Raw genomic sequence first — 24,111 nt, 5'->3', positions numbered from 1 at the left:
AAGTGTAAAAATATTTTTTTTTGCAAATGAAAATGTGAAAAAAATGAAAATAGAGCAGTGCTGCGGTAATGACATCTTGTGTCGGTAAGGACAAAATAGAAATTTTAATGTAAAAAATGGCATGTTTATATATATATACTAATATAAATACTAATATATACTTAAGTACTAATAATATACTAAATATTTGTAATTTAATATACAGTAAACCTTGAATTTGTCTCTACCGCAACAAAAAGTCTTTACCGCAACACCCAAATTTGCTGCGGTAAAGACATGTTGCGGAAATGACATTTTTGCTAATATTTTAGCTAATTGGCAGCTAGCATGGCCTACCACATTAGTTTTGACTCTTAACATCTTAATATATGTGAATTCAACAGTAATATACATTTATTTTTAAAATGTAGTTATAAATACACAATTATTAAGCTGAATGGTAAGGACGCACAATAAATACTAGAGCAGAAAAGATGATGTTTACCTTATTTTTTTGGTATCTTGTGAGTGAGGTAGTGTGGTGGTCCAGTCTGTCAGCAATGTGCTCATGTGATAATTTCTGTTTCCATAGAAACTAGACTTGTTTGTGTTCGATAAAATTTCATAATAAAAGCTTTTTTTCATTGTTGCGGTAAGGACTCAAAAGTGTGGGACAGGCACATTTAGTTAAAAAAATCATAAAAATGATCAGTAAATAATACAAAACATTTTAAGATGCTGTAAATGAATCTGTATATTAAACAATTCCATTTGAAATAATGTCATATTGTAAAAGAATGAGCTAATTTTAAGTATCTCAACATTGAAACCACGGGTGTGGGACATGAGCAAAAATGGTGTTTGGACCTATAAATGCTTCATAATTTTACATTAAATCATATTATTTATTCATCATTTTTTATGTCAAGGTGTGTATTGACACTAAGTTTATATTTATGAAACATCAAATGACAAATTTTAACATAAATCTAAAATTTCACTCCTGGGACTTAAAAGTGCCCGTAGTTGCAGAAACACCCATATATATATATATATATATATATATATAGAGAGAGAGAGAGAGAGAGAGAGAGAGAGAGAGAGAATAGAAGAGAAAATAAAGTGTTAGTATTAATTGATCAAGTGTTGATTTTGTGCCAGTATATCACGAAACGCTCAGCATGAAACTTTGCGCGTTAAGTTCATATTCTGAGTCCATCTGCTTGCCTGTAGCCTATATAGTAGCCTACACCCTACATCCCTAATAAGGTACGAGATTGGTCTTTTATATCACTGTATTAGTCCATAAAGCTACATTAAGCGTTTTGTCCCGACGGAAGGGGAATCCTTGAGTAGGCCTATGAGGTATTGAGGGAAGCCGATTATAATCCCGTTCATGGTAGAGAAAGCTGATGATTTAGGCTACACAGGGAAAGTAACAATGAAGTTATTGAATGAAACATAAACACAGCTTTTGTGTCTTTATCATCTTTTCCACATATATACTGACCCAGATAATCATTTTCATTTTATGAATGAATGGCTTGTTCTAACTGTTGCTGGTCTTCGTCAACAACACGCGCTTTTGCACCTCCTGCTGGTGAGGTTGACTAACAGCAGATGGAGAGTATGCTCGGCAATCTACTGCTTTTCCTGCAGTTCCTGGATGTCAATGTTGAATTTACTGTCGAATTTGAACCACTGAATTTGTGGAAGCGAATTTGCAAAGCGAAATAAAATGGACCGAAAAATGCCTGAAAATGATTTTTAAACAGTTTGAATATTTTGGAAGTGAAATATGAAAGGTGAATTATTGAATTTTTAATAATCATACAGCCCTGTTGTACACCAATGGTACAGCCAAAATATTCAGTTAAACCATCAGTTCCTTTTATACATGATTTAAGTTTAGAATACATAGATTTCTGTACACTAAAATAAAATTCACCAATACCATTCAAAATTTGTTAAAAGGTATCTATCTTCAAAATTCTGTATAAAACAAAAATTGTGTTTAGACCCTTCTCATTTTAAATTTGTAATTAATTTACTACTTCATGCCAACTTTTATATTCACAGATGTAATTTTTCTAATAAAAATCCTTCTTTTTAATGTTTAAGAAAGAGTTTGGTATGTATCTAAACTCCTTGAGGAAACCTCTGTCATGGTGTTAAACATTTAAGCTAATTTAATATTCTTTGTAGTTTTGTCTTGTAACTCTCATTATTGTCTACTATTGTTCATTACTGTTTTGTCTTGTTTTTATATTTGTTATTGTTGCATAATAAAAAAAAAAAATTAAACAAAAATTTCTGTCCAAGCAAATCCTCCGCTGAGCACCAACGCCGTATTCGGGAGAGGTTGTGCCTTTACTGCGGTGTACTGGACATTTTGTTGCCACACGCTCTGTAAAAGAGAGAGCTCGCCAGTAGTTCGGGGAGTATTGGCAAGTGCGACTCCACTATCCCCATCTTTCATGTCCCCCACTATGATTTCAGCCATTCTTCGCTGGGGCACCACTTCTGTCACCTGCACACCTGCTCTAATTGACTCAGGGGCTGAGGGTAATTTTCTCGATGAGACGTGGGCTGTTGAACACGGTTTCCCCCTTCATGAGTTAAAAGAGACTTCTACAGCTTTCGCCATGGATGGTCTGAGGCTGCTCAACATGCTTTTGAGCGTCTTAACAGTTTGTTCTCATCCGCTCCAATTCTGATTTCGCCTGATTCGGAGAGTCAATTTATCGTTGAGGTGGACGCGCCTGACGTCAGGATCTTGATAATAAAGTTCACCTGTGCGCATTTTATTCGCATCGGCTCTCGTCTGCTGAACGTAACTATGACGTGGGTAACCATGAACTCCTAGCCATTCGGCCGGCCCTGGAGGAGTGGCGCCATTGGCTGGAGGGAGCCTCCAGTCCGTTTATCGTCTGGACTGATCATCCCAATCTAGAGTATATCTGCTCTGCCAAGAGACTTAACTCTAGACAGGCTCGTTGGGCCCTTTTTTTGGGGCGTTTCAATTTCACGATCTCTTATCGACACGGGTCCAATAACTCTTTCTCGCCAGTTCTCCTCTTCCAAGGGCCGACCAACCACGGAGAATATCATGCATTTTCTATATACCACCAGTCAGCACTGCGCCTGTTTGAAAAAGGCTGCTGAGGCGAGGCAGTAAAAGCATAACCAGCGTAACGAGAGAGGGGGCCCCACTAAGGGGGATGCAGAGATGTTGCTGCGTCTTTATATTAACATTTCCGATTGTGTGAATGATCAGCCCTCGGGGGACCCCTTAAAATGCCTGCCCTATTGCGATGCCTCTGGTTGTTCCCTGAGGGGAAGCTATTAGCATTAAGTCTGCTCGTCCGGCTGTTCTTCGTTGGGGTCACTCCTCTAAATTGGTCGCTCATCCGGGGGTGGGGCGTACGTTGGCAGCTGTCCGCCAGCAATTCTGGTGTCCTGCCATGGAACGTGAGGTGCGTCAATTTGTTGCATTGTGTTCTGTCTGTGCCCAGCAGAAGTGCGGTAATTCACCTCCTGATGGTCTGCTTCGTCCCCTCTCTATTCCCTCCCGCCCTTGGTCCCATATTGCCCTGGACTTCATCACGCCCCCCCCCCCCCCCCTCCAGCGGCAATACAGTGATTCTTACTGTCGTTGACCGGTTTTCTAAGGCGGTTCATTTCATACCTCTCTCTAAGCTTCCGTCGACTAAAGAAACTGTGACTGGTCATGGACCACGTCTTTAGGATTCACTGGCTTCCTTCTGATGTGGTTTCGGACAGGGGACCCCAGTTTGTCTCTAACTTTTGGAGGGAATTCTGCCGACAGATTGGTGCCGCTGCCAGTTTGTCATCAGGGTTTCACCCACAGAGTAATGGCCAAGCTGAGCGCGCTAATCTGGACCTCAGTCGATGCTCCGCTGTTTGGCGGCTCATAACCCCACCTCCTGGTGCGAGCAATTGACATGGGCGGAGTACGCTCATAATTCTCTGCTGTCCTCATCCACTGGCCTGTCCCCATTTTCTTGTTATCTAGGCTACCACCCGCCTCTGTTTCCCTCTCAGTAACCCAATGCCGCCGTTCCCTCGGTCCAGGCCTTTATACTGTGCTGTCGTCGCACTTGGAGGAGGGTGAGGTCAGCTCTTTGCCGGACCAGGGAACACACCCGTTGTATCGCCAACCGTCGCTGGTCCACAGCTCCCAGGTACGTGTGTGGACAGAGAATTTGGCTCTACACACGCAATTTACCCCTTTAGGCGCCCACTCGGAAATTGGCTCCCCGTTTCATTGGGCCTTATGCCATCACTAAAGTTATCAGTCCGCTTAACAGGAGCTCTTGACATCACATGTAAAGCGACCTTGAGCTATGGAAAGACGCTGTATAAATAAAACTTCTTCTTCTTGCCATAACATCATTAAAGTTGTGTGTGACTTATGCCACACTAGACCTTCTGTTGGCTCGGACCAGATGGGATAGCCTTCATTGCCCTCGTCCATCGATGAGTCTTGGGTGTCCAACACCTTGTCGCCGGTGTGTGTTCGTCCCTCCTCGGACACTGTTGGTAAATCCTCACCACTGCTGACCGGGAGCGACACACAAGCCTTGAGTTTCAGAGATACTCTGAGCCAGTCACCTCGCCATAACAATCTGGCCCTTGTCAAAGTCGCTCAGATCTTTATTCCTGCCCATTACACTGACAAAGATTTGAGCATGATAAAATTAATGTTGAATTTTCTGATTGTTTTTTTTTAATGTAAATTCCCTTTGCGCTCTTTTTTTGTTTGTTTTTTAGATATTTATTCTGTTGTAGAGCACAATGGCCACTACTGTTGTTTTTATGTGCTACATAAAGAAAATTTGATTTGATTTGATCGTGATAGACCTGGAGAAACTCTCTGACAAATAAAGAGCAATAAATAAAACATGTATAAGCATTTTGAGGTCCTTTATAATTAATAGTTTCTTTTGTGTTTTATTCAAAGTTTTACAGCATTATTTTTTAACATTTCAATGCATGTCCATTTTGAATATATTTTACCTGAAGAAATCCTGACGTTCCTGTTTGATCTGTTTGTAAACCCAAAGGTGATCATAAACTCCTCCCTCTTACAACACTAACCAGGAAGAGACTGACTTTATTTCTCCTTTCTGTGACACCGACTTTGTCTCAACAAAAGCAATAAAGAATAAGCAATCAATGGAGAACAAAGAGAAAAACTTTACAGAAGGACTTTTGTGATGTTAATTTCTGAACAGACAGCAGATCTTTGATTCTCATTGTGATTTATTTTTGAAAACCCTCGTTCAGAAAGTGAAAGTAGAGTTTAGTTTGCGAGACTCAAACGGTGAAAATGGCTTCAGCAGCTGAAGATGATTATATTTGTCCTGTTTGCTATGAAATCTTCAATGTTCCTGTTTTTCTGTCCTGTAGTCACAGTATTTGTAAAGAGTGTCTACAACAGTTCTGGAAAACTAAGGAAACTCAGGAGTGTCCTGTCTGCAGGAGGAGATCCTCAAGAGAATTTCCTCCAGTTAATCTCACATTAAAAAACTTGTGTGAGTCGTTCCTGAAGGAGAGAAATGAGAAACGTTCATCAGGATCTGAGGAGATCTGCAGTTTACACAGTGAGAAACTCAAACTCTTCTGTCTGGAGGACAAACAGCCGGTGTGTTTAGTGTGCAGAGACTCAGAGAAACACACCAATCACACATTCAGACCCATCAGTGAAGTGCTTTCATCTTACAAGGTAAGACTAATGTTTCGTGTTTCACATGTAAAGAACAATAATTAGTCATAAACATTGATATCATCACTATTTCAATGTCATTTTATTCAACTTTATATGACATTTACTGTGCTGTAAAAGTATTTGCCCATCCTGATTTCTTATGTTTTTGTGTCTCATACTAAGTAGTGGCGCCTTTTCCATAGATATTATTATTTAGCAAAAAAAAAAAGCGCACAATTGAGTGGACAACTTTAGTTCAGCCTCATTTGAGAGTTTTCGAGCATGAACTCCCTGTACTTGACGCCTGAATTTATTTACAATTATATAAAAAAATGTATTATGTGTGTTTCTGGCTCCAAGCTGATGCTAAATTAAGTTGAGATTGTTAATTTGTCTTTAGCATATAGAATAGATATAAATTTAGGTATGATGCAAATTAGCGACAACAGGCATTTATGGTAATTTTTTTTACAAAATGGTAAAATTAATAAGACACATTTTCCCATCTCAGGTATGTAGATTTATTCATGTCACAAAGTTGTTAGAACTTCTAAACTTTAATTGACAAATTAATGAATTTTGACAACAGCAAGAAACAAAACACTCTCCTACTCCCTAACATTGACAGTAGTTCTCTTACGAGAGGTTCTCTCGTATTGCGTAAGTAGCTTACGCTGCGGGAAAGTCTCCTTTCTCGAGATACTGAAGCCAAAAAATTATCCTTAATTTTTAAAAGTCTTGTCAACGCAGTGCGGCAGCCTGCAGACCTAGGGCAGGCGACTCGCGTGCCCATTGGCTGCTCTGCGGCAACTGCAGCAGCCTATCGCTGAGCCCTAAGCGTGACGTCACGTCCAATGAGCGCGCTTGGCGCGCTTAGTGCGTCACAGCCCGTCATTAGGGGTGTGGCTTAGCGTATATAAGCCAGGCTCAGAGGCTGCTTCACTGATTTCTGTCTCTTCAGCGAAGCTCTTCGCATCGCATCTCTGAGGAAGCCGCCGTCGAATCAAGCGACCAGCACGCCTAGGAACTCAGCCTGAGGACGCCGGCCGCTTTCGCCGCCTTCAGCCTTCCGTGCCTGCTGTGCTATCCGGCATATATCCTTATATCCTTTTATCCGCTCTGTGTTTGTGTGTTTGTGTGCTCGCCCCGCGACACACTTGCATCTAAAAGAGCGCGAGGCGTTGTTTCAAATGCCTCGCTCATCCTGTGGCTCGTGCAGAGCCACGCTCAGCGACGGAGACCGCCATGTGATCTGCGCTCTCTGCCTGGGCTTCTATGACAGCTGAGCGCTCGCCGGAGCCCCTCCCGCGAGCCTCCCTATTTCCTTCTCCCCCCCACCTCCCGACGCGCAGCGGCCGGCTTCGCCCGCACTGCCGTCGCCTCAGGGGATGAAGCAGACAGCGCTGCTTTCATAGACAGCTGCTTACTCCCCTCTGTCAAGCCGCGCAAACAGCGCCGCTCACAAGGGATGTCAGAAACGGACGGTCTCGGGCTATAGCTTCCTTTACGTTACAAGAAAGCTACCCCCCGGACGATGCATGCCCCTTCCTGCGCTCTCCCCCTCTGTTCGAGCCGCGCAAACGCGCCGCTCACAAGGGATGTCAGAAGTAGACGGTCACGGGCTGGCTTCCTTTACGTTATAAGAAAGCTACCCCGCGTCTCGGTCGCGCGCGTCACTCACCGGCCACCTCCGTTTCTCACACATTTCTCAGTCCCCTCCTAAGCTCAGGCGACTAGAAATATCAATATTGCAGGAAACGAGCCTGTTTAATACACGCACGCCTGCAAACATACGATGTCACAGCACATGATGACATCTTCCCGCTCTCTCTCCCTTGTTCGAGCCGCGCAACTGCGCCGTTCTCAAGGGATATCAGAGCGGACGTCACGAGCACCGGCGAAAAGAGGAAGAGAGAGTTTTTTCGTCCCGCCTAGGCCGGACTACCTCCAGTCCTCGCATATTTCTCAGTCCCCTCCAAGTTCAGGCGGCTGGAAATACTATACTGCAGTAACGAGCCTGTTTTATTACACGCGCGCGTCTGCAAACAAACGCCGAAACGAAACACGACGCTCAGTCATATGCTCGCAGCTTACTAACTAAAAGCTTATGTGTGCTCCTGTGGCTCAGTGGCAGAACATTAGACTTCCATGTGGGAGACCTGTGTTCGAATCCGGCTCTGGCGGCAGATAAATATTTTTTCTGCTGGCTTCTCCGAGCTCGCGGCCAGCTTTCTCACATACAGAAAGCGAACCCGCATCTCGCGCCCTCCCGCTCTTAGGATGGTGCTTGAGTATTTATGAGCGTCTAAACATATGAGCCATCAAAGCTTCTCGCTCTATCAGTTTCCTATAACGCCGATGGTGTTATAAGTGTAGAAAATGTGCCCACTCCCACGTGCTCACTGCTACACACAAACACGGTCTCCCCGGTAACGCTCACAGAGCGCACTCTCTTAAAGCGGTCACACGCCGCTTGAGTACTAAGTGTAGGAAATGTGCCCACAACTCTGTGCTCACACCTACCCGTTGCTCGCTCTGCCACTCAGTTACCCCGGGTTGCAGATCCTCTAAAGCTCACAAACATTCCGGCTCTTGCCGAAGATAAGTGTAGAAAATGTGCCCACTCTCATGTGCTCACTGCTTCACACAAACACGGTCCCCATGGTAACGCGCTCAGAGCGCTCTCTCATAAGCGGACTCACGCCGCTCGAGTACTAAGTGTAGTAAATGTGCCCACAACTCTGTGCTCACACATACCCGCTGCTCGCTCTGCCATCCAGTTACCTCGGGTTACAGACCCTCTAAAGCCCCGAAACACTCCGGCTCCGGCCGGAGGTGTCATAAGTGTAGAAAATGTGCCCACTCCCATGTGCTCACTGCTTCGCACAAACACGGTCCCCATGGTAACGCGCTCAGAGCGCTCTCTCATAAGGAGGACACATGCCGCTCGAGTATTAAGTGTAGTAAATGTGCCCACAACTCTGTGCTTACACCTACCCGCTGCTCGAGTTGCAACGGCTCAGGCCGAGGGGATATTAAGTGTAGAAAATGTGCCCACTCCCATGTGTTCACCGCTTCACACAAACATGGTTTCCATGGTAACGCTCAGAGCGCTCTCTCATAAAGCGGAAACACGCCGCTCGAGTATTAAGTGTAGTAAATGTGCCCACAACTCTGTGCTCACACCTACCCGCTGCTCGCTCTGCCATACGGTTACCCCGGGTTACAGACCCTCTAAAGCTCCCAAACACTGGCCGTGTTATAAGTTGGCGCGTGCACCGCCCCATCCTCTCTGATACAGGTTCTCCATCCCGCGCAGCGTGGCGATCTGAACCCAGAGACCATTCGACCCCTAGCTATGCGTGCAAAAGCATGGGAAGCTATTCAGGGCGCGTCAGAATGGGTGTTGAACACTATAAAACACGGCTATTCGCTTCAATTCGCTCGTCGCCCCCCGCGCTTCTAGCGCAGACGGAGACGAAAGTGGGTTTAGAAGCAGCGCACCTGCTTCGAGCAGAAATAGCGAAGCTGCTGCGCAAAGGGGCCATAGAACAGGTTCATCCTTCCCAGAGCGAGTCAGGCTTTTACAGCCGTTACTTCCTCGTTCCCAAGAAGGACGGAGCATTAAGACCTATTTTAGATCTGAGACATCTGAACAAGGCTCTCATGAGACGGCCGTTCAAGATGATTACAACCAGACAGATCCTTGCGCAGATCCGCCCAGGAGACTGGTTTATCTCTCTCGATCTGAAAGACGCGTATTTCCAGATCCAGATAACTCCCCGTCACAGGCCATTCTTGAGATTCGCCTTCGACGGTCGAGCTTATCAATACACAGTCCTGCCGTTCGGCCTGTCTTTAGCACCCCGTACATTTACGAAATGCATGGACACGGCCCTCGCTCCCCTGAGAAGTCAGGGAATGCGAATTCTGAACTATCTGGACGACTGGCTTGTTCTAGCGCAGTCAGAGACAGAACTTGTGTCTCACAGAACAGTGCTTCTCAGCCATCTGGAAGGTCTGGGTCTATCGGTCAATTGGACCAAGAGCGCGCTCTCGCCCCGTCAGTCAATTTCCTTTCTTGGAATAGAACTGGACTCGGTGGCTATGACGGCCAAATTGTCGGAGCAGCGCGCGCGCCGCATCCGTCTCCTCGCCGCATCCTTCAAAGAAGGCAGCCAGGTTCCTCTGGAAGCATTTCAGCGCATCCTGGGGCATATGGCCTCAGCTGCGGCAGTGCTTCAGCTGGGTTTACTGCGCATGCGCCCGCTTCAACGCTGGCTGAGAACGCGCGTACCCCATCGAGCCTGGACAGCCGGCGGCTCGCTAATCAGAGTGACTCAGGGCTGCGTCTCAGCCCTGCAGCCCTGGCTAGCAGCCGAATGGTATCGCACTGGAGTGATTATGGGAGTGATTTCACACCGGAAAGTTGTCTCGACAGACGCGTCCAACCTAGGTTGGGGAGCGCTCTTCGAAGGCAGACTGGTCTGTGGCCGCTGGTCAGACCAGGAGAATCTCCTACACATAAACTGTCTAGAGATGCTCGCGGTCGAGAAAGCGCTCAAACACTTCCTCCCATTCCTCCATGGTCACCATGTTCTAGTCCGCACGGACAATACATCAGTAGTGGCCTATGTGAATCGCCAGGGCGGTGTCAGATCAAAGACGCTTTGCGCCCTGGCGGAACGCCTCCTCGTGTGGGCTCAGCACTCGCTACGCTCTCTGAGAGCATCACATGTGCCTGGCCAGCTAAACGAGGGCCCCGACAGACTGTCCAGGGACAACGTTCCCCCTGGGGAGTGGTCTCTTCACCCCCTAACAGTCCAGTCGCTGTGGCGCCGCTTCGGCAGAGCGAATGTCGACCTCTTTGCGTCAAAAGACAACGCGCACTGCCCAGTATTCTTTTCAAAGAGCGAGGACGCGCTGGCCCAGACATGGCCCAGCGGCCCGCTATATGCTTTTCCCCCGGTCTCTCTGCTGCCTCAGGTCATCGAGAGAGTCAGGGAAGCACGCCACACAGTGCTCCTCATAGCCCCGTTCTGGGAGAACCATGCTTGGTTCCCAGAAATCATACATTTGGCAGATTCAGCCACTTGGCCGATTCCGGTGCGGAGAGACCTTCTCTCTCAAGCCCGCGGCTCGATCTGGCATCCCCACCCAGAGCACTGGTCTCTGCATGCGTGGAGCCTCAACAATTACATGCTGATCTACCAGAAGGGGTGATGAACACGATCATACAAGCTAGAGCTCACTCCACGAGGCGGCTCTACACGTCTAAATGGTCGGGTTTAACAAGTGGTGCACTGCCAAAGGGCTCGATCCACAGACATGTGGGGTTTCGCAAGTATTGTGCTTCCTTCAAGAGCTGCTGGACGCGGGCAGGTCCCCCTCCACGCTCAAAGTCTATGTCGCGGCCATTTCAGCGCTCTCTGTCTCAGAGCCGGGCCGCGCATTAGGAAGGAACGAGTTCGTCATCCGCTTCCTTAGAGGAGCGAGGAGGATGAACCCCCCGCGACCCCCCTCGGTTCCTATGTGGGATCTTTCATTGGTTTTAGAAGCCCTGAAAGCACATCCCTTTGAACCCGTGGAAACTGTGGATATGAAATACCTCACGCTCAAAACCTTTTTTCTGATAGCACTGTCTTCAGTCAAACGTGTGGGAGACCTTCACGCGTTATCCACTAACGCCGCGTGCCTCGAGTTCGGACCAAATGACTCTAAAGTTATTCTCAGACCGAGGCATGGGTACGTCCCCAAAATATTGGGCACTCCCTTCAGAGCGCAGGTCATTTCTCTCTCAGCCCTGCCGAATTCTGGCCGCGAGGCAGATAGCAATCTCCTCTGCCCAGTTAGGGCGTTGAGAAACTATAGCTGTGTCCCAAAGTTGAAGGATGCATCCTTCGAAGGACGCAGACTTCAAGGATGCAGCCTATGCGTCCTCTGAAGGACGCACCATGTAGCCTTCCTAGGATTTCCTAATTGTGCAACCAGGTGTTCCCGATCACCGCTCCTGGCGCCAAGCAACGGTGCGAGAGGACAGCTGCTATCCTGATCATTCATTTTGATAACTGAGTAAACAGCTATGGAGCCAGAATTGGCTATTGTCATTTTTATGTTTAATATTTTACTGGAGGTCATGGTGTGCCCCGGCCCTGCCGGATCATGTATTTTCGGTAAAACCCAATTTAATATAAAAAGTCCAGTATTTCTCGCGCTCGTCATCTGCAGCTGTCACGGTTGCCAGGCGACAAGAACAATCCTTCCTAGGCTAGACCGGTCCGAGTGCTTCAGATGCGCCCTTTGATATGGGACGCTGCTGTAGTTAGCAACAATTTGTTAATATTGTGACAATAAGCCTACATTTTGTTACTTTAATTTTCGGAACTGCATATTTCGTTAAGTATTCACTTACAAATGTGAAGTAACCTGAAGTACTTTTTTCCCTCACATCACAATATAATTACATTACACTACACAAAAGTATATAATGTAACAACCAGATATTACTGTATATTGAAAATATACAGAAGTAAAATGCAACATAGCCTACGCAGTAATGCAGTAGTAGCCTAATATAAATGCAGTAGTTATTGAATCAGCCCTGCAAACCTGTTGGTAGACAACTTAGTGGATAGTGGAAATATGCACTTTAACACTCTGGAGAGCATCCCAGATGATGTCCCACCAGCAGGAGGCATTACCAGGGGCAGCCCATCCCGGTCCAGCAGCTCAGCTCAATAGAGTCTACATCATTTTTTTCTTATTTTATGTATTGTAAAATTAAATGTTTATGTTGATTTTGATATGTTTAACGTCTTTTGTAAATAGTTGGTAAAAGTACTTTAATGTAGCCTAAAGAACAAATGATTTTCATTTACCAATTTTATTAGAAAAAATAAAAAGGTATAGAATTTGTTTCATGCAGAAAGTATTACTGTCATTACAAAAATAAACAATGTCCAGAACAATTCATTCTCAACTCAACTCAACTTTATTTATAAAGCACTTTCAACACCACAAGTGGAACCAAAGTGCTGTACAGAAGATATAAAAAGAGAAAATAAAAACACAAACATAAAAACAATGCAAACAAATGACACACAACTTACAAAGCATTATCAAATGCTAAAGAAAACAAATTCAGTAGTGTTCTCTTTTATTCTCTTTTATTTACACAATTAAAGTTGCATAAAAATAAATGTACATAATTTTTTCTTTTAAAAAATAAAAGTGAAAAAAGTTAAACAAGAATATGTAGAAAATATATATATTTTTCAATCATTCTCTCAAGAAGAGAAAACAGCCTGTCCATCCTCTCCCTTCTTTCCTGTGCACTCCTCGCCTCTGCCTCCCTCTGTAGTTGCATTTCTTCTCTGATCAAGTCCAAAAACTCGTCCTGTCTCGCCGCCTTTGTGCTGGTGCTGCTGCCCCTGGTTCCTCCTCACCGTGGGCACCCACTACTGAACTCGGCCCTGGTGTGTCCTCAGGGATTGAGGCGATGAGGACAGGGGGGTTGGTGCAATGCATCTGTCCCAACACCTCATCCATGAGGACAAACCAGAGCCAAGCTTCAGCAGTGGGTTTCCCACTCACACCCTCACCTGTCCCAGGACACTTGCAATCCTAAAGGCAGAGCAAATGAACCATGGCTTGTTAATAACAACAACAGGACAATACATTTCAGCAAAGATGTGTGTATTACTTTTCTTTATATATATATATATATATACACTGTTAGACTTTTCAAGGGTTTTTTACAGTAACTTACTGGCAACACTGTTGCCAGTAAGTTACTGTAATTAAGAGTTACAGTACCAAACCGTATTTCAGTTTTGTGTAATACAGTGCATTACTGTAAAAACGAAGCTAATCAGTACAGTGCATTACTGTAAAAACTAAGCTAATCAGTACACTACTGTAATTATTTGTATTTGTACTAAATATAAATTAGATTTGATAATTTTGATATATGATTAATTTTATTTTTATCCTACATAAGTACTACTTTCATACAAACCAATTAGACAAAGTTATCACAAAATACCATTTTTTTATTTAAAACATTTCATATATATCACAAAATAAACAGGCCAATGCTGGAAATGATGTGTGAAATTTTTACACATTAATGGGTGAGTTTAGAGACAACATTTTTTTGTGTTAATTCTAACTCATTCATTGTGTTAATGATTTTAACAAAGTAAATATGTCAGAGAGGTTAGCACAAAGATGTGTAAACGTGTTAAATTAACACATTATGTGCTGTCCTTCACTGCAAACATTTTTGAAAACATACATAAAACCATAAACAAAACATTAGCATTTGACTAAATGAATGTAGAGTCATTGGTTGTTTAGCTTATACAGGTATTATAATGAAATATCAACCATTACATTCATAAAACTGCAGAATATAAATACATTTTTAAGCATTCAAAAAGGAAATGTCCAAAAACAGGACAAAACACAGTTCTTTTCACAATACAAGACACATAACCCCACCTTAAAAATAATTTCACTTATTTCCAAAAATGTGTTGGATTCATGTACACTGGAGGCCAAAATAAGTATTGAAGGGTCTTAATGTTTTTGAAAGAAGTCTCTTTGATGCTCAAGAAACATTTCTTATTATTATCAATGTCTGACTGTCTACTCCATCTTTTCTACAGCATAGGAGTAAAAGTCATCATCAAAATAATCTTTAAAAAGCCAACACAATGTTTTTGTCCACCTTTGTGAATAAATGAACTTCTCCAAAGATTGGTTCCTGTTCAGAACTTGATTGACAACATCAGAGTGTTCCCTGGTCTGCATGTGTGCCCACAAACACAAATGTACTCAGTCCTTCAGAGGAGATCCTGGTTCCAAAACTATATGAGAGAGAGAGAGAGAGAGAGAGAGAGAGAGAGAATATTAGTGTCACATTATTTTTAACCTCCTTTTTTGTTAATTTTTATTATTATTTTCACAAAAACTTAAGAATATATATTTGTAAACAGCTTTTGTCAATAAATAGCATACAAAAGAACTAAATTAAATTATGCCAGATTAAATTTTAATACTTACAAATCCTAAATTCTGTCCAAAAATGCTGAGATCCATAGAAAGACCGACTGAAATAGATGATTTTAGCCCATTTCAGCTTGTCTGCAGTGAAGGAGTACCTGTTTGAGACAAATACACAGTAAGATACATGCAAGAAATCACTGTGTGATGATCGTTCTCCTTCCTACAGTAGTTAACCCACCTGTGCGCTGATATTAGGACCGTGGAACTGCAATGGTAGAGTCTTCTGGCTAATAAAATATAAAAATAATGCAAAAATATAAACTTAAGTTGTTTAGAATGCTAGATTTGGTCTGAATGAATTAGCCTAGTGAGAGTTTTACTGCAGTGCTTACCTGGATACATTTAATCTGGTGAGACTGAACAAAGACAATGGTCCATCTTCTGATTGGTTTATTTGCTGTGTAATAAAGTTAGACATAATGCAAAGGTCACTTATTTGATATAAAGTTAGCCAATTTTATAGAGATTTTATAAGATATTGTAAGCTACCTAGTCTGCACCAGTGGCTCAAAAGCAATTTTCACATAGCGTATGCTAATCATTTCAGCAAACTTATCTCAAAATATATCACAAATGGGCTGGCCTACCTCTGGAATCTGGCGCGAATTGTCGCTTTGTTGCAGTTGCCTTTAAACACAAAAATGGAAGTAAATATTAAATTCCATAAAATAAAAAAAAACTATAATATGGTATAGTTTGCAAACTAATGCTAAAACTATAAAGGTTCTCATCAGTAGGCCAACATTAGGCTATAAACAGAATTTCACATTAGTTTATTCACATTTATTGTTAATGTAAACGCGTTGCTCGTTGGCATATTCGACAATTCAATAATCTAACAAGGTGTGTAAAATGAAACGTTAGCTCAGTTTACCATGGTAAAGTTCGTTACCGCCATGTTGACGACGAGTAAAGTTAACGTTAGGCTAACATACGTTAAACTGGGCACAATCCTGTCAACAGCCAGTCTATGGTCAACATACACAGAATGTTTTTTTTTTTTTTTTTTACCTTGCTTGCTGATCTCTCTCTCGGTGAAGTGAATTCCGTCTCTTCCCCAGGCCAGACACGAACGTCGCGATCCAACAAAAGACAGACCCCATTACCTACACTGGATGTCTGTCTGACGCGACACGACAAATCCCAGACAGTGTAGTGATGCGCCGCGGCCGTTATATTTCAGACGTAGTCCGATATGAGTCCAAGCGCTCGCGCTAGTTCTTACAAGGGATAAACAGGTTTGCATTTAAAGGTCCGGTCGCTTCAATGTGTCCAATATAGACAGCCTCTGGCTATTATAGCGTTGTAGACACGCGGTGTAAGGCAAAAATTAGGAAATAAAAAGCACGGTGGAATGGTGCCAGCCAGAGAGGCAGTTACGTCAAATACAGTAGTATACAGCAAATTTTAAAAATACAGTAAGTCTCTGTATGTGGTGTTAGACGTCACAGAAAATTCCCATGATGCAATTGGAATCACAGTTATTTACTGTAAAGAGAAATAGCAGTATAATACTGGGGGATTTAAAGTAAATAACTGTAGAAATTACAGAAAAGTCTAACAGTGTATATATATATATATATATATATATATATATATATATATAGACCCATTTTTTCCTGAATTGTTCTTCTGGTACTTAACACAGAGGAGCAATCTTAAGTGCATTGTTAACACTGCAAAATATGACACATCAAGACATGCATACAAAATACTTAAGAAATCATATTTCTGTATACTAAAATTTGGTTAAAACCACATAGCTTGCATGACAGCACTACAAAAACACTTAAAAGTGAAACCCCATTGCCTTATCTACTGCTTTTCTTATTGTTTTGGGCTTTATTGGGTGAGTGATATTTCTTATAATACACAAGTGCAAATATTACAAATAGGTCGTTAAACTAATAACGTTATTACCACAAGTTTTGCCTAAAACTACCTGATAAATGTAGCCACGCAATGGTGTCGAAGGAGTTAAGAAGTTTATAATAAACTTTAACTCTGGTTTCGCTAGCTATTTGAGTAAATGAAAACATAATACTTACATTTAAATGTGAATTTGCTGTCCACCACCGATCTCTAGTCTCGGCCGCCTTTAAAAATAAATAAATAAATGCTGTCTTCAACGGCGCGCAATGACTTATGGGGTAGAATAGGCCGCTAAGTGTCCATTTATGTATCCTTCTTTTCACGGGGAAACGAAGGGTGCATTTGGCGTCGCTTTTGAATCAGGGAAGCCTTCGTCGCGGCGCGATGACGCAACCGGCCTTCGAATACGGCCTTCGAAGGATGGAGAATTGAATTGGGACAGCCTTCATCGAGCCGCGGTGACGCAATCGGCCTTCAAATGCGACCTTCCAAGGATGCAGCCTTTGAATTGGGACGTCCTTCGTCGCGCCGCGGTGACGCAATCGGCCTTCAAATACGGCCATCCGGCCTTCAAATACGGCCTTCGAAGGACGCAGCCTTCACTTTGGGACACAGCTATTATTTCTCGCTCCGCCGCCTTCAGGCGTTCAGAGCAGCTCTTTGTTTCGTTTGGTGGGCGCACCAAGGGTCTCGCCACCTCGAAACACACCCTATCCAGATGGATAGTGGACGCTATCGCGGCTGCTTATGCGTCTAAAAACCTGCAGTGCCCATTGGGCATTCGAGCGCACTCCACCAGAGGCATGGCCTCATCGTGGGCGTGGTCCAGCGGGATTCCCATTCATGACATTTGTGCAGCGGCAGGCTGGGCCTCCCCCTCCACATTTGTGAGGTTTTACAACCTAGAAGTTCCCGCTTTGCAGGCTAAGTGTTATCAGTCTAAGTCTCGCGTAGCCAGCCCACTGTCTGTGCGCGGGCTACGATGTATGATTTAGCTCTACTGGTTGAGCTGCACTACGTGGGAAGTGTCAGTTTGGACCGGCTGTGCCGCTCCATGCCCCATAGTATGTGCCTGTGTACTGTGCTATCTTGGCCGCCCAGCTCCGCTATCGCCGGGCTTTCCCTGGGACTCATTCTGGATGCTGGGCGCGCGCATGGCGTTGACAAGGGAGTTCCCGCAGCGTAAGCTACTTACGCAATACGAGAGAACCTCTCGTAAGAGAACGTACTCGGTTACTAAACGTAACCTCTGTTCTCTCTAGAGAGGGAACGCGTATTGCGTAACTCGCCGTGCTCACGCCACGAGCTCATTTCGCTTCATGCGACAGAAACCAGTGAAGCAGCCTCTGAGCCTGGCTTATATACGCTAAGCCACACCCCTAATGACGGGCTGTGACGCACTAAGCGCGCCAAGCGCTCTCATTGGACGTGACGTCATGCTTAGGGCTCAGCGATAGGCTGCTGCAGTTGCCGCAGAGCAGCCAATGGGCACGCGAGTCGCCTGCCCTAGGTCTGCAGGCTGCCGCACTGCGTTGACAAGACTTTTAAAAATTAAGGATAATTTTTTGGCTTCAGTATCTCGAGAAAGGAGACTTTCCCGCAGCGTAAGCTACTTACGCAATACTCGTTCCCTCTCTAGAGAGAACAGAGGTTACGTTTAGTAACCGAGTACGTTTTTATACATTCCATGTTACACTCTGTTACATGTTACACTCTGTTTAACTCTTTCCTTGTTTCTCGAGTGCATAAGTGAACAAAAAAACACACACAGTAAATAAAATGCATGTGAGTGCTGAAAGTGCTGAAAGCCATCTAAATACAGCATTATTATAGGTAGCCATTATAGCCGAATCCAGTCGTTATGGACGAATGTCCGCGAATTCGCTACAAACAGAAATCTACAAAGTATGTAAAAAAATATTCGTCACATGAAGTCTATTTGAATAACATAGCTATAGAAGCAATCAATAAGCTGGTACGTATTTTTATCTTAGCACAACTTTCCTCATTTTGGGCAATTTCTCCACATTTGCGGCCTTGATATGCGGATTTTGCTAACCAAAATATTAGCTTCCGTGAACCGGATGTAGTTCCCACTCTGAATGGTCCTACGAGAAACCAGTGCGTGCAAAAGGTTCCTGGGTATGTATCGAATGTGCACAAACAGGAATTGGGGGAATACACACGCTATCTCGCCTGCAGTCTGTATGAAAGGGGTTTGATGCGAATTCGCGACAGTCGGCGTTAAGGTCCTGCCACATCATCTCAATTGATTTCAAGTCAGGCCTTTGACAAGGCCACTCCAAAACTGTAATTGAGCTTTTTTGAGCCGTTCAGAGGTGGATTTACTCACTATTCTTTGAATCATTGTCTTGTTGCTTGAGCTTCAGTTTGCAGACTAAAGATGGGATATTGTGCTTTAGCATTTTCTGATAGAAAATAAGAAAATTCAGTTCCTACGATGTTGTTCTTGGCCCTTTGGTGACTTTGAGCCACTTCTGGGAAGGTTTTACTGTGCCGAGTTTTCTCCATCTGGATATAATGGCTCTCGCTGTGGTTCTTTGAGTCCAAGAGCCTTTGAAATAGCTTTGTAATCCATAACAGACGGATGTTTTTCAATCACCGTCTTCATCATTATTCCTAGAGTTTCTTTCACCTTTGTCAATAGTGTGTTACTGTTTAAGACCTTTTAACCAACTTCATATGGTGAAAAAGTCCTATTTAAGTGTTTATTTGATTGAACAGGGCTGTAGAGATCAGGACTGGCTGTGTTTAGTCCAGCTGAACAACATTATAAATACAGTTTCAGAGATTTGAGGAATTAGTAACTATGGGGCCAAATACATTATCACGCAGGCCCAGTTAGTGTTGGATAACTTTTTTTGCTTCAATAAATAACATTGTCATTTACAAACTGTACTTTGTGTTCACTCAGGTTGCCTTTGTTTTATGGTAAGTTTTAATTTATGAATCAATTTAGTATGAGATTTACACACAAAACAGAAGAAATCAGGGTGGGGGTCAATACTTTTGCACAGAATTGTATGATCATATCACTGTATTTTCTTCTCTTCACTGTAATCTGGTGTTTAATGTATTTGTGTTCAATTCTAGGAGGAGCTCAATACAGCACTGAAGTCCTTACAACAGAAACTTCAACACAATGAAGAGAAGAAAGGAGAGTTTGAGAAAACAGCTCAACACATCAATGTGAGCAAACAGAATCAAGAGTCATTTTCATTACAGCTGGAGGATCACTTTATACCGTTATAAATTGATATATGTAATATAATGGATTCCAGTTGATTATTTCTGTAAATGACGAGCAGCTTCTGCTTCTGGATCCGTTATATGTCGGGTATCCGAGATTTGTGTTGATTGAGATGATTGAAGTGAATGTGATTTGATTTCAGTCTCAAGCTGAGCACACAGAGCGTCAGATTAAAGAAGAGTTTGAGAAGCTTCATCAGTTTCTCAGAGACGAAGAAGAAGCTACAATCACTGCACTGAGAGAGGAAGAGGAGCAGAAGAAGCAGAGGATGAAGGAGAAGCTGGAGGAGATGAACACACACATCTCAGCTCTTTCACACACAATCAGAGACATGGAGGAGATGATGAAAGACAGTGACGTCTCGTTTCTAAAGGTGACAAATCAATCTGGCTTCATTCTTTGAGCAGAAAACAACTTGTATAGAGAGACTCACTGACACTGAGAGTGTTTGATAAGGTATTAAAATGTTTTCAAACTCTATATTTTCCAGAACTTTAAGGCCTCAATGGAAAGGTGAGTGAGCTGCTCGTATCTCTTCTCTCAGTGGATCTGAACTCAAATTCACTGCAGTTCTGACTCCTGAATGTTCCTCAGAGTCCAGATCTCACAGCCGGATCCACGGATGAGTTCTGGAGCTTTGATTCATGTGTCGCGTTATCTGGGTAACCTGCCGTTCAGAGTCTGGGAGAAGATGCTGGAAACTGTCCAACACAGTGAGTCTCAGCAGATTTGACACCAGTGCAGAAGATAGTTCACATATAAACACACACAACATCAACATTTGATAGAAATATATTTAACTATCACTTGAATTTCTATGTGAATCTAAACTGTATTTCAGAAAATCATCAGATCATACAGCGAACTCATAATGAAAAGTCATTCCTCATGGTTTATGTTTATGTATTAGGATACAATAGTGTTTTTTGAATACTGATGTGGCAGAGCGGGAACTATAGCTCCGCCTCAGAGCACTAATTATACATGTGCTCAGCAAACTCAAGTTGATATCACTTTCCGACTACGCCACCTTGGGAATTTTGCCCAAGGAATTTAAAGCGCATTCTAAAGGCACGCGCAGGTTCTAATCACCATTTGAGCCAGAGACAATCGTAAACGTACAAAAATATTTTATTGACAGTTAAAAGGAGCATAGACAATTTAAAAGAGGCATTGACAGACAGCCACACTCATCTCATTTGGGAAGTTCAATTATTACTGGCAAAGGAACGGGGGCTTACCAACAGGGGCAGTCGCAGATAGAATATCACCCTTACATAATGAAAATCACTCATTTCACAGTGCACACACACTAGCACACACACCGACTAATATCAGTGAAGAGCACGACACACAGTGAAGGATGCCACCACCCAAAGAAGGTCACTCGTCTGCCCCCGGGTGCCCAGATCCTGCCGACAACAAGAGAGGAAATGGACATTAAGATGAAGTAGAGATATGCATAAGCGAAACGATAATTTGACAATATAAAGTCTAAATTAACTGTAGTTCCAGGCAGGAACCAACTACTCGGTCCCACCCGGGTCTACTCAAATCAAAATCACAATTGACAAAACAAACCAAAGCATAAACAAACTCAAATTAAAGAACCACTATAAACAAATAATTAAATAAATGTGGCAGTATAGCTCAACCGTAATAATGGTTAGACGAAATCAATATATATCCAATAATCACAATAACTGAATAATAAAAAAAAAAATACAAATTCAGAAATACCAAACCATTTGAAACCAATTAAAGAAATAAACCAGAAAATAAAAACAAAAGAAACTTAAAGCATATAACTGAGACACACTTCCGCAACAGAGCTTAGGAAGCACAGAAAGTTCACTTAAAAACAACATGAAAAGCTCATTGGAAGCATATCAGTCACGTGCTAGACACGGAATAATCAAGTGGAAACAGCAACTTTATAAGGAGGCACAGAGCATAGCACTTGATCAGAATGTCGCCATTGCCCTTATCACACGCCTTAAAACAAAAAATTTTACACTGCCATTCATTCTCCCTTGACTTCAGGCTCCTGAGGCTTGAGCAAGAATACTCACAATAGAACATGTTGCACTGGGATTAATATCCCAAATTCTAGCGATGCATGGAGCCAGATATCCCCGATAAACTCGTTGGCGGATAGACTTTAGACTATGTAAAGCATACAAATTAGTACCCGCTCAGTTGAAGCAACCCATAGAAACCTCATTACACAAACGTCGTCGTACATACATGCTTTCCTTACCGTCTCAAATTGTCCACATTCAATTCTCCAACCCGCAACACACCAGTAAACAGTACAGTCAGTGGCTCAGGAGCTTCAGCGGTCTTTATGACTGACAGTACACGTCAACACTCCGCTCCAACACAAGCAGCAAGGCACGTCAATGACGTCACGGCCCCGGAAAATGACACACACCTACCACTGGCACCCCGTGCTCTTATACACCCATGGTCCCAGACCATTGGCCAAACCTCATATTACTAAAATAGGAGGGGCAATAGCCCATCCTGCCACACTGATATTAAACCTGAAGTCTCTATCCGTTCTGACAGTAACTGAGAGACCATTGTTATGATAGTATGATTTATGATCTCTTTCAACAAAGGAAAAATGTTTAACATTTACATTTCTAATACATCATATTTCATCCTGTAATCTGATGTTATTCTCTTTGCAGCTCCGTTGACTCTGGATCCAAACACAGCACATCCTTGGCTCACACTCTCTGCTGATCTGACCAGTGTGTCGTTCAGTGATGGAGATAAAACACTTCCTGATAATCCAGAGAGGTTTGACTGGTGTCCATGTGTCCTGGGATCTGAGGGCTTTAACTCAGGAACACACTGCTGGGATGTGGAGGTTGGAGACAATACAAGCTGGAGTCTTGGAATAACAGCAGCATCAAACCAAAGGAAGGGAAAGGATTTCTTTAACTCTAATGTCTGGTTTGTAGGGTACATGAACAGCAAATACAGCTCAAAATCCCCAGAGCAAGGCAGCACTGTCTTCACTGTTAAGCAGAAGCTTCAGCGTGTGAGAGTTCAGCTGGACTATGACAGAGGAACAGTGTCATTCTCTGATCCTGTAACTAAAGACTGTCTGCGCAGATTCAGGACATCCTTCACAGAGATTGTCTTTCCATACTTAGATAATCTCTGCACAACTTCTCCTCTGAGGATCTTACCAGTTAAACTGTTTATTACAGCAGAAAATCACAGTTAAATCTGATTCTGCTTCTAGATTAATACAGTTTTGGAAATTATGCCTCAATAATAACACTGTAATCAAAGGGTCTCATTGATCAATCACACTTCAATGTAAAGTTTAGAACCAAATTAACCCTTGTGTTTCCTTAAGGACATGTTTGTCTCTTTCAGTTTTTTCTTTAAATATTTTATTCCTGTGTTAATGCAAACTGCATCAGTTTTGGCACAAGTGTGTATTTTATTTAGAATTTTTCTTCTTTCCTTACAAGTCCACATTGTACACAAAATATTTACACTCAGGACCTTAAAGACAAAACTTTCCACATTGAAACCCATTAAAACTGCTAATTTCTTTTTATCCTAGGGCCATTTAACTATAAAATGATGCAGTGTTTGTTAATAGACTTTTGTCCTGGTGGCAAGGCTTTAAAATAAAAAATCTTTTTTTTTCTTTTTTTTTACAAGATGGTGTCGTTTTCTCAGGTTTGGCCTATAAAGCGAATACTCACTTTTTCCCTGTTTTCTGCGTCTGCATATTAGAGTCAATTGGATGAATTATTGTGTAATAATTGTGTTTGTGTTGCTGTGAGATTTGTGTATATGTACTAAAAAATGTATTTGTGCATGTAATAGTTGATAAAGAAAAATTATTGTATTGTAAATCTCAAATCCCAAAGTAATTATTATTATTATAAATTCAGTACTTAAGTAACCTTTAAACAAGTCATACAATAATCAAAGTATGTTTAAATTCATGTTTACAATATGTAAGACAAGATTTCAGTAATCTAAGCATTTCAGTAATCTTCTTCAAGCTGACATTCAGTACAACCTGTGTCTTTTTTTTATAATACATACAAATGTCAGTTACGTCTTTTAGTTTGTCAAGAGATTTAAAGCGTCGTTTTTTGAAGAGTGTGCATGTGTGAACCATAGACTGTAAAAAATATGGACAAAGCGTCTG

At 42.7% G+C, this 24,111-nt stretch overlaps 1 protein-coding gene and 1 long non-coding RNA gene across 2 annotated transcripts; one reads left to right on the top strand and one right to left on the bottom strand.

Annotated features, from left to right (window-relative positions):
• The first annotated feature begins 5,089 nt into the window (after window positions 1-5,089).
• On the top strand, window positions 5,090-23,607 carry LOC311303511 (zinc-binding protein A33-like). The gene is made up of 6 exons (XM_084430033.1): window positions 5,090-5,728; window positions 19,766-19,861; window positions 20,065-20,295; window positions 20,413-20,435; window positions 20,517-20,635; window positions 22,619-23,607. The coding sequence occupies exons 1-6, from the start codon at window positions 5,333-5,335 to the stop codon at window positions 23,161-23,163; spliced, it is 1,410 nt and encodes a 469-aa protein (XP_084286159.1). The 5' UTR covers window positions 5,090-5,332; the 3' UTR covers window positions 23,164-23,607.
• Window positions 14,181-15,169, bottom strand: LOC311303541. The gene is made up of 4 exons (XR_014629783.1): window positions 15,112-15,169; window positions 14,958-15,006; window positions 14,777-14,874; window positions 14,181-14,580 (listed from the first exon to the last, which is right to left on the bottom strand). It is a non-coding gene; the product is annotated as an uncharacterized lncRNA (long non-coding RNA).
• Window positions 23,608-24,111: the final 504 nt, after the last annotated feature.

Source organism: Rutilus rutilus (genome assembly GCF_951802725.1).
Source record: "Rutilus rutilus genome assembly, chromosome: 14".
Classification (NCBI taxonomy): domain Eukaryota; kingdom Metazoa; phylum Chordata; class Actinopteri; order Cypriniformes; family Leuciscidae; genus Rutilus; species Rutilus rutilus.
This window is presented reverse-complemented; position numbering and strand designations above follow the sequence as displayed.

Excerpts from the sequence above, each read along its gene's own strand:
- LOC311303511 (XM_084430033.1), top strand. The coding sequence starts at position 5,333 with ATGGCTTCAGCAGCTGAAGATGATTATATTTGTCCTGTTTGCTATGAA. Across the intron at positions 20,296-20,412 it reads GTGACGTCTCGTTTCTAAAG|AACTTTAAGGCCTCAATGGA; the intron begins GTGACAAATCAA and ends TATATTTTCCAG. Across the intron at positions 20,636-22,618 it reads GCTGGAAACTGTCCAACACA|CTCCGTTGACTCTGGATCCA; the intron begins GTGAGTCTCAGC and ends TTCTCTTTGCAG.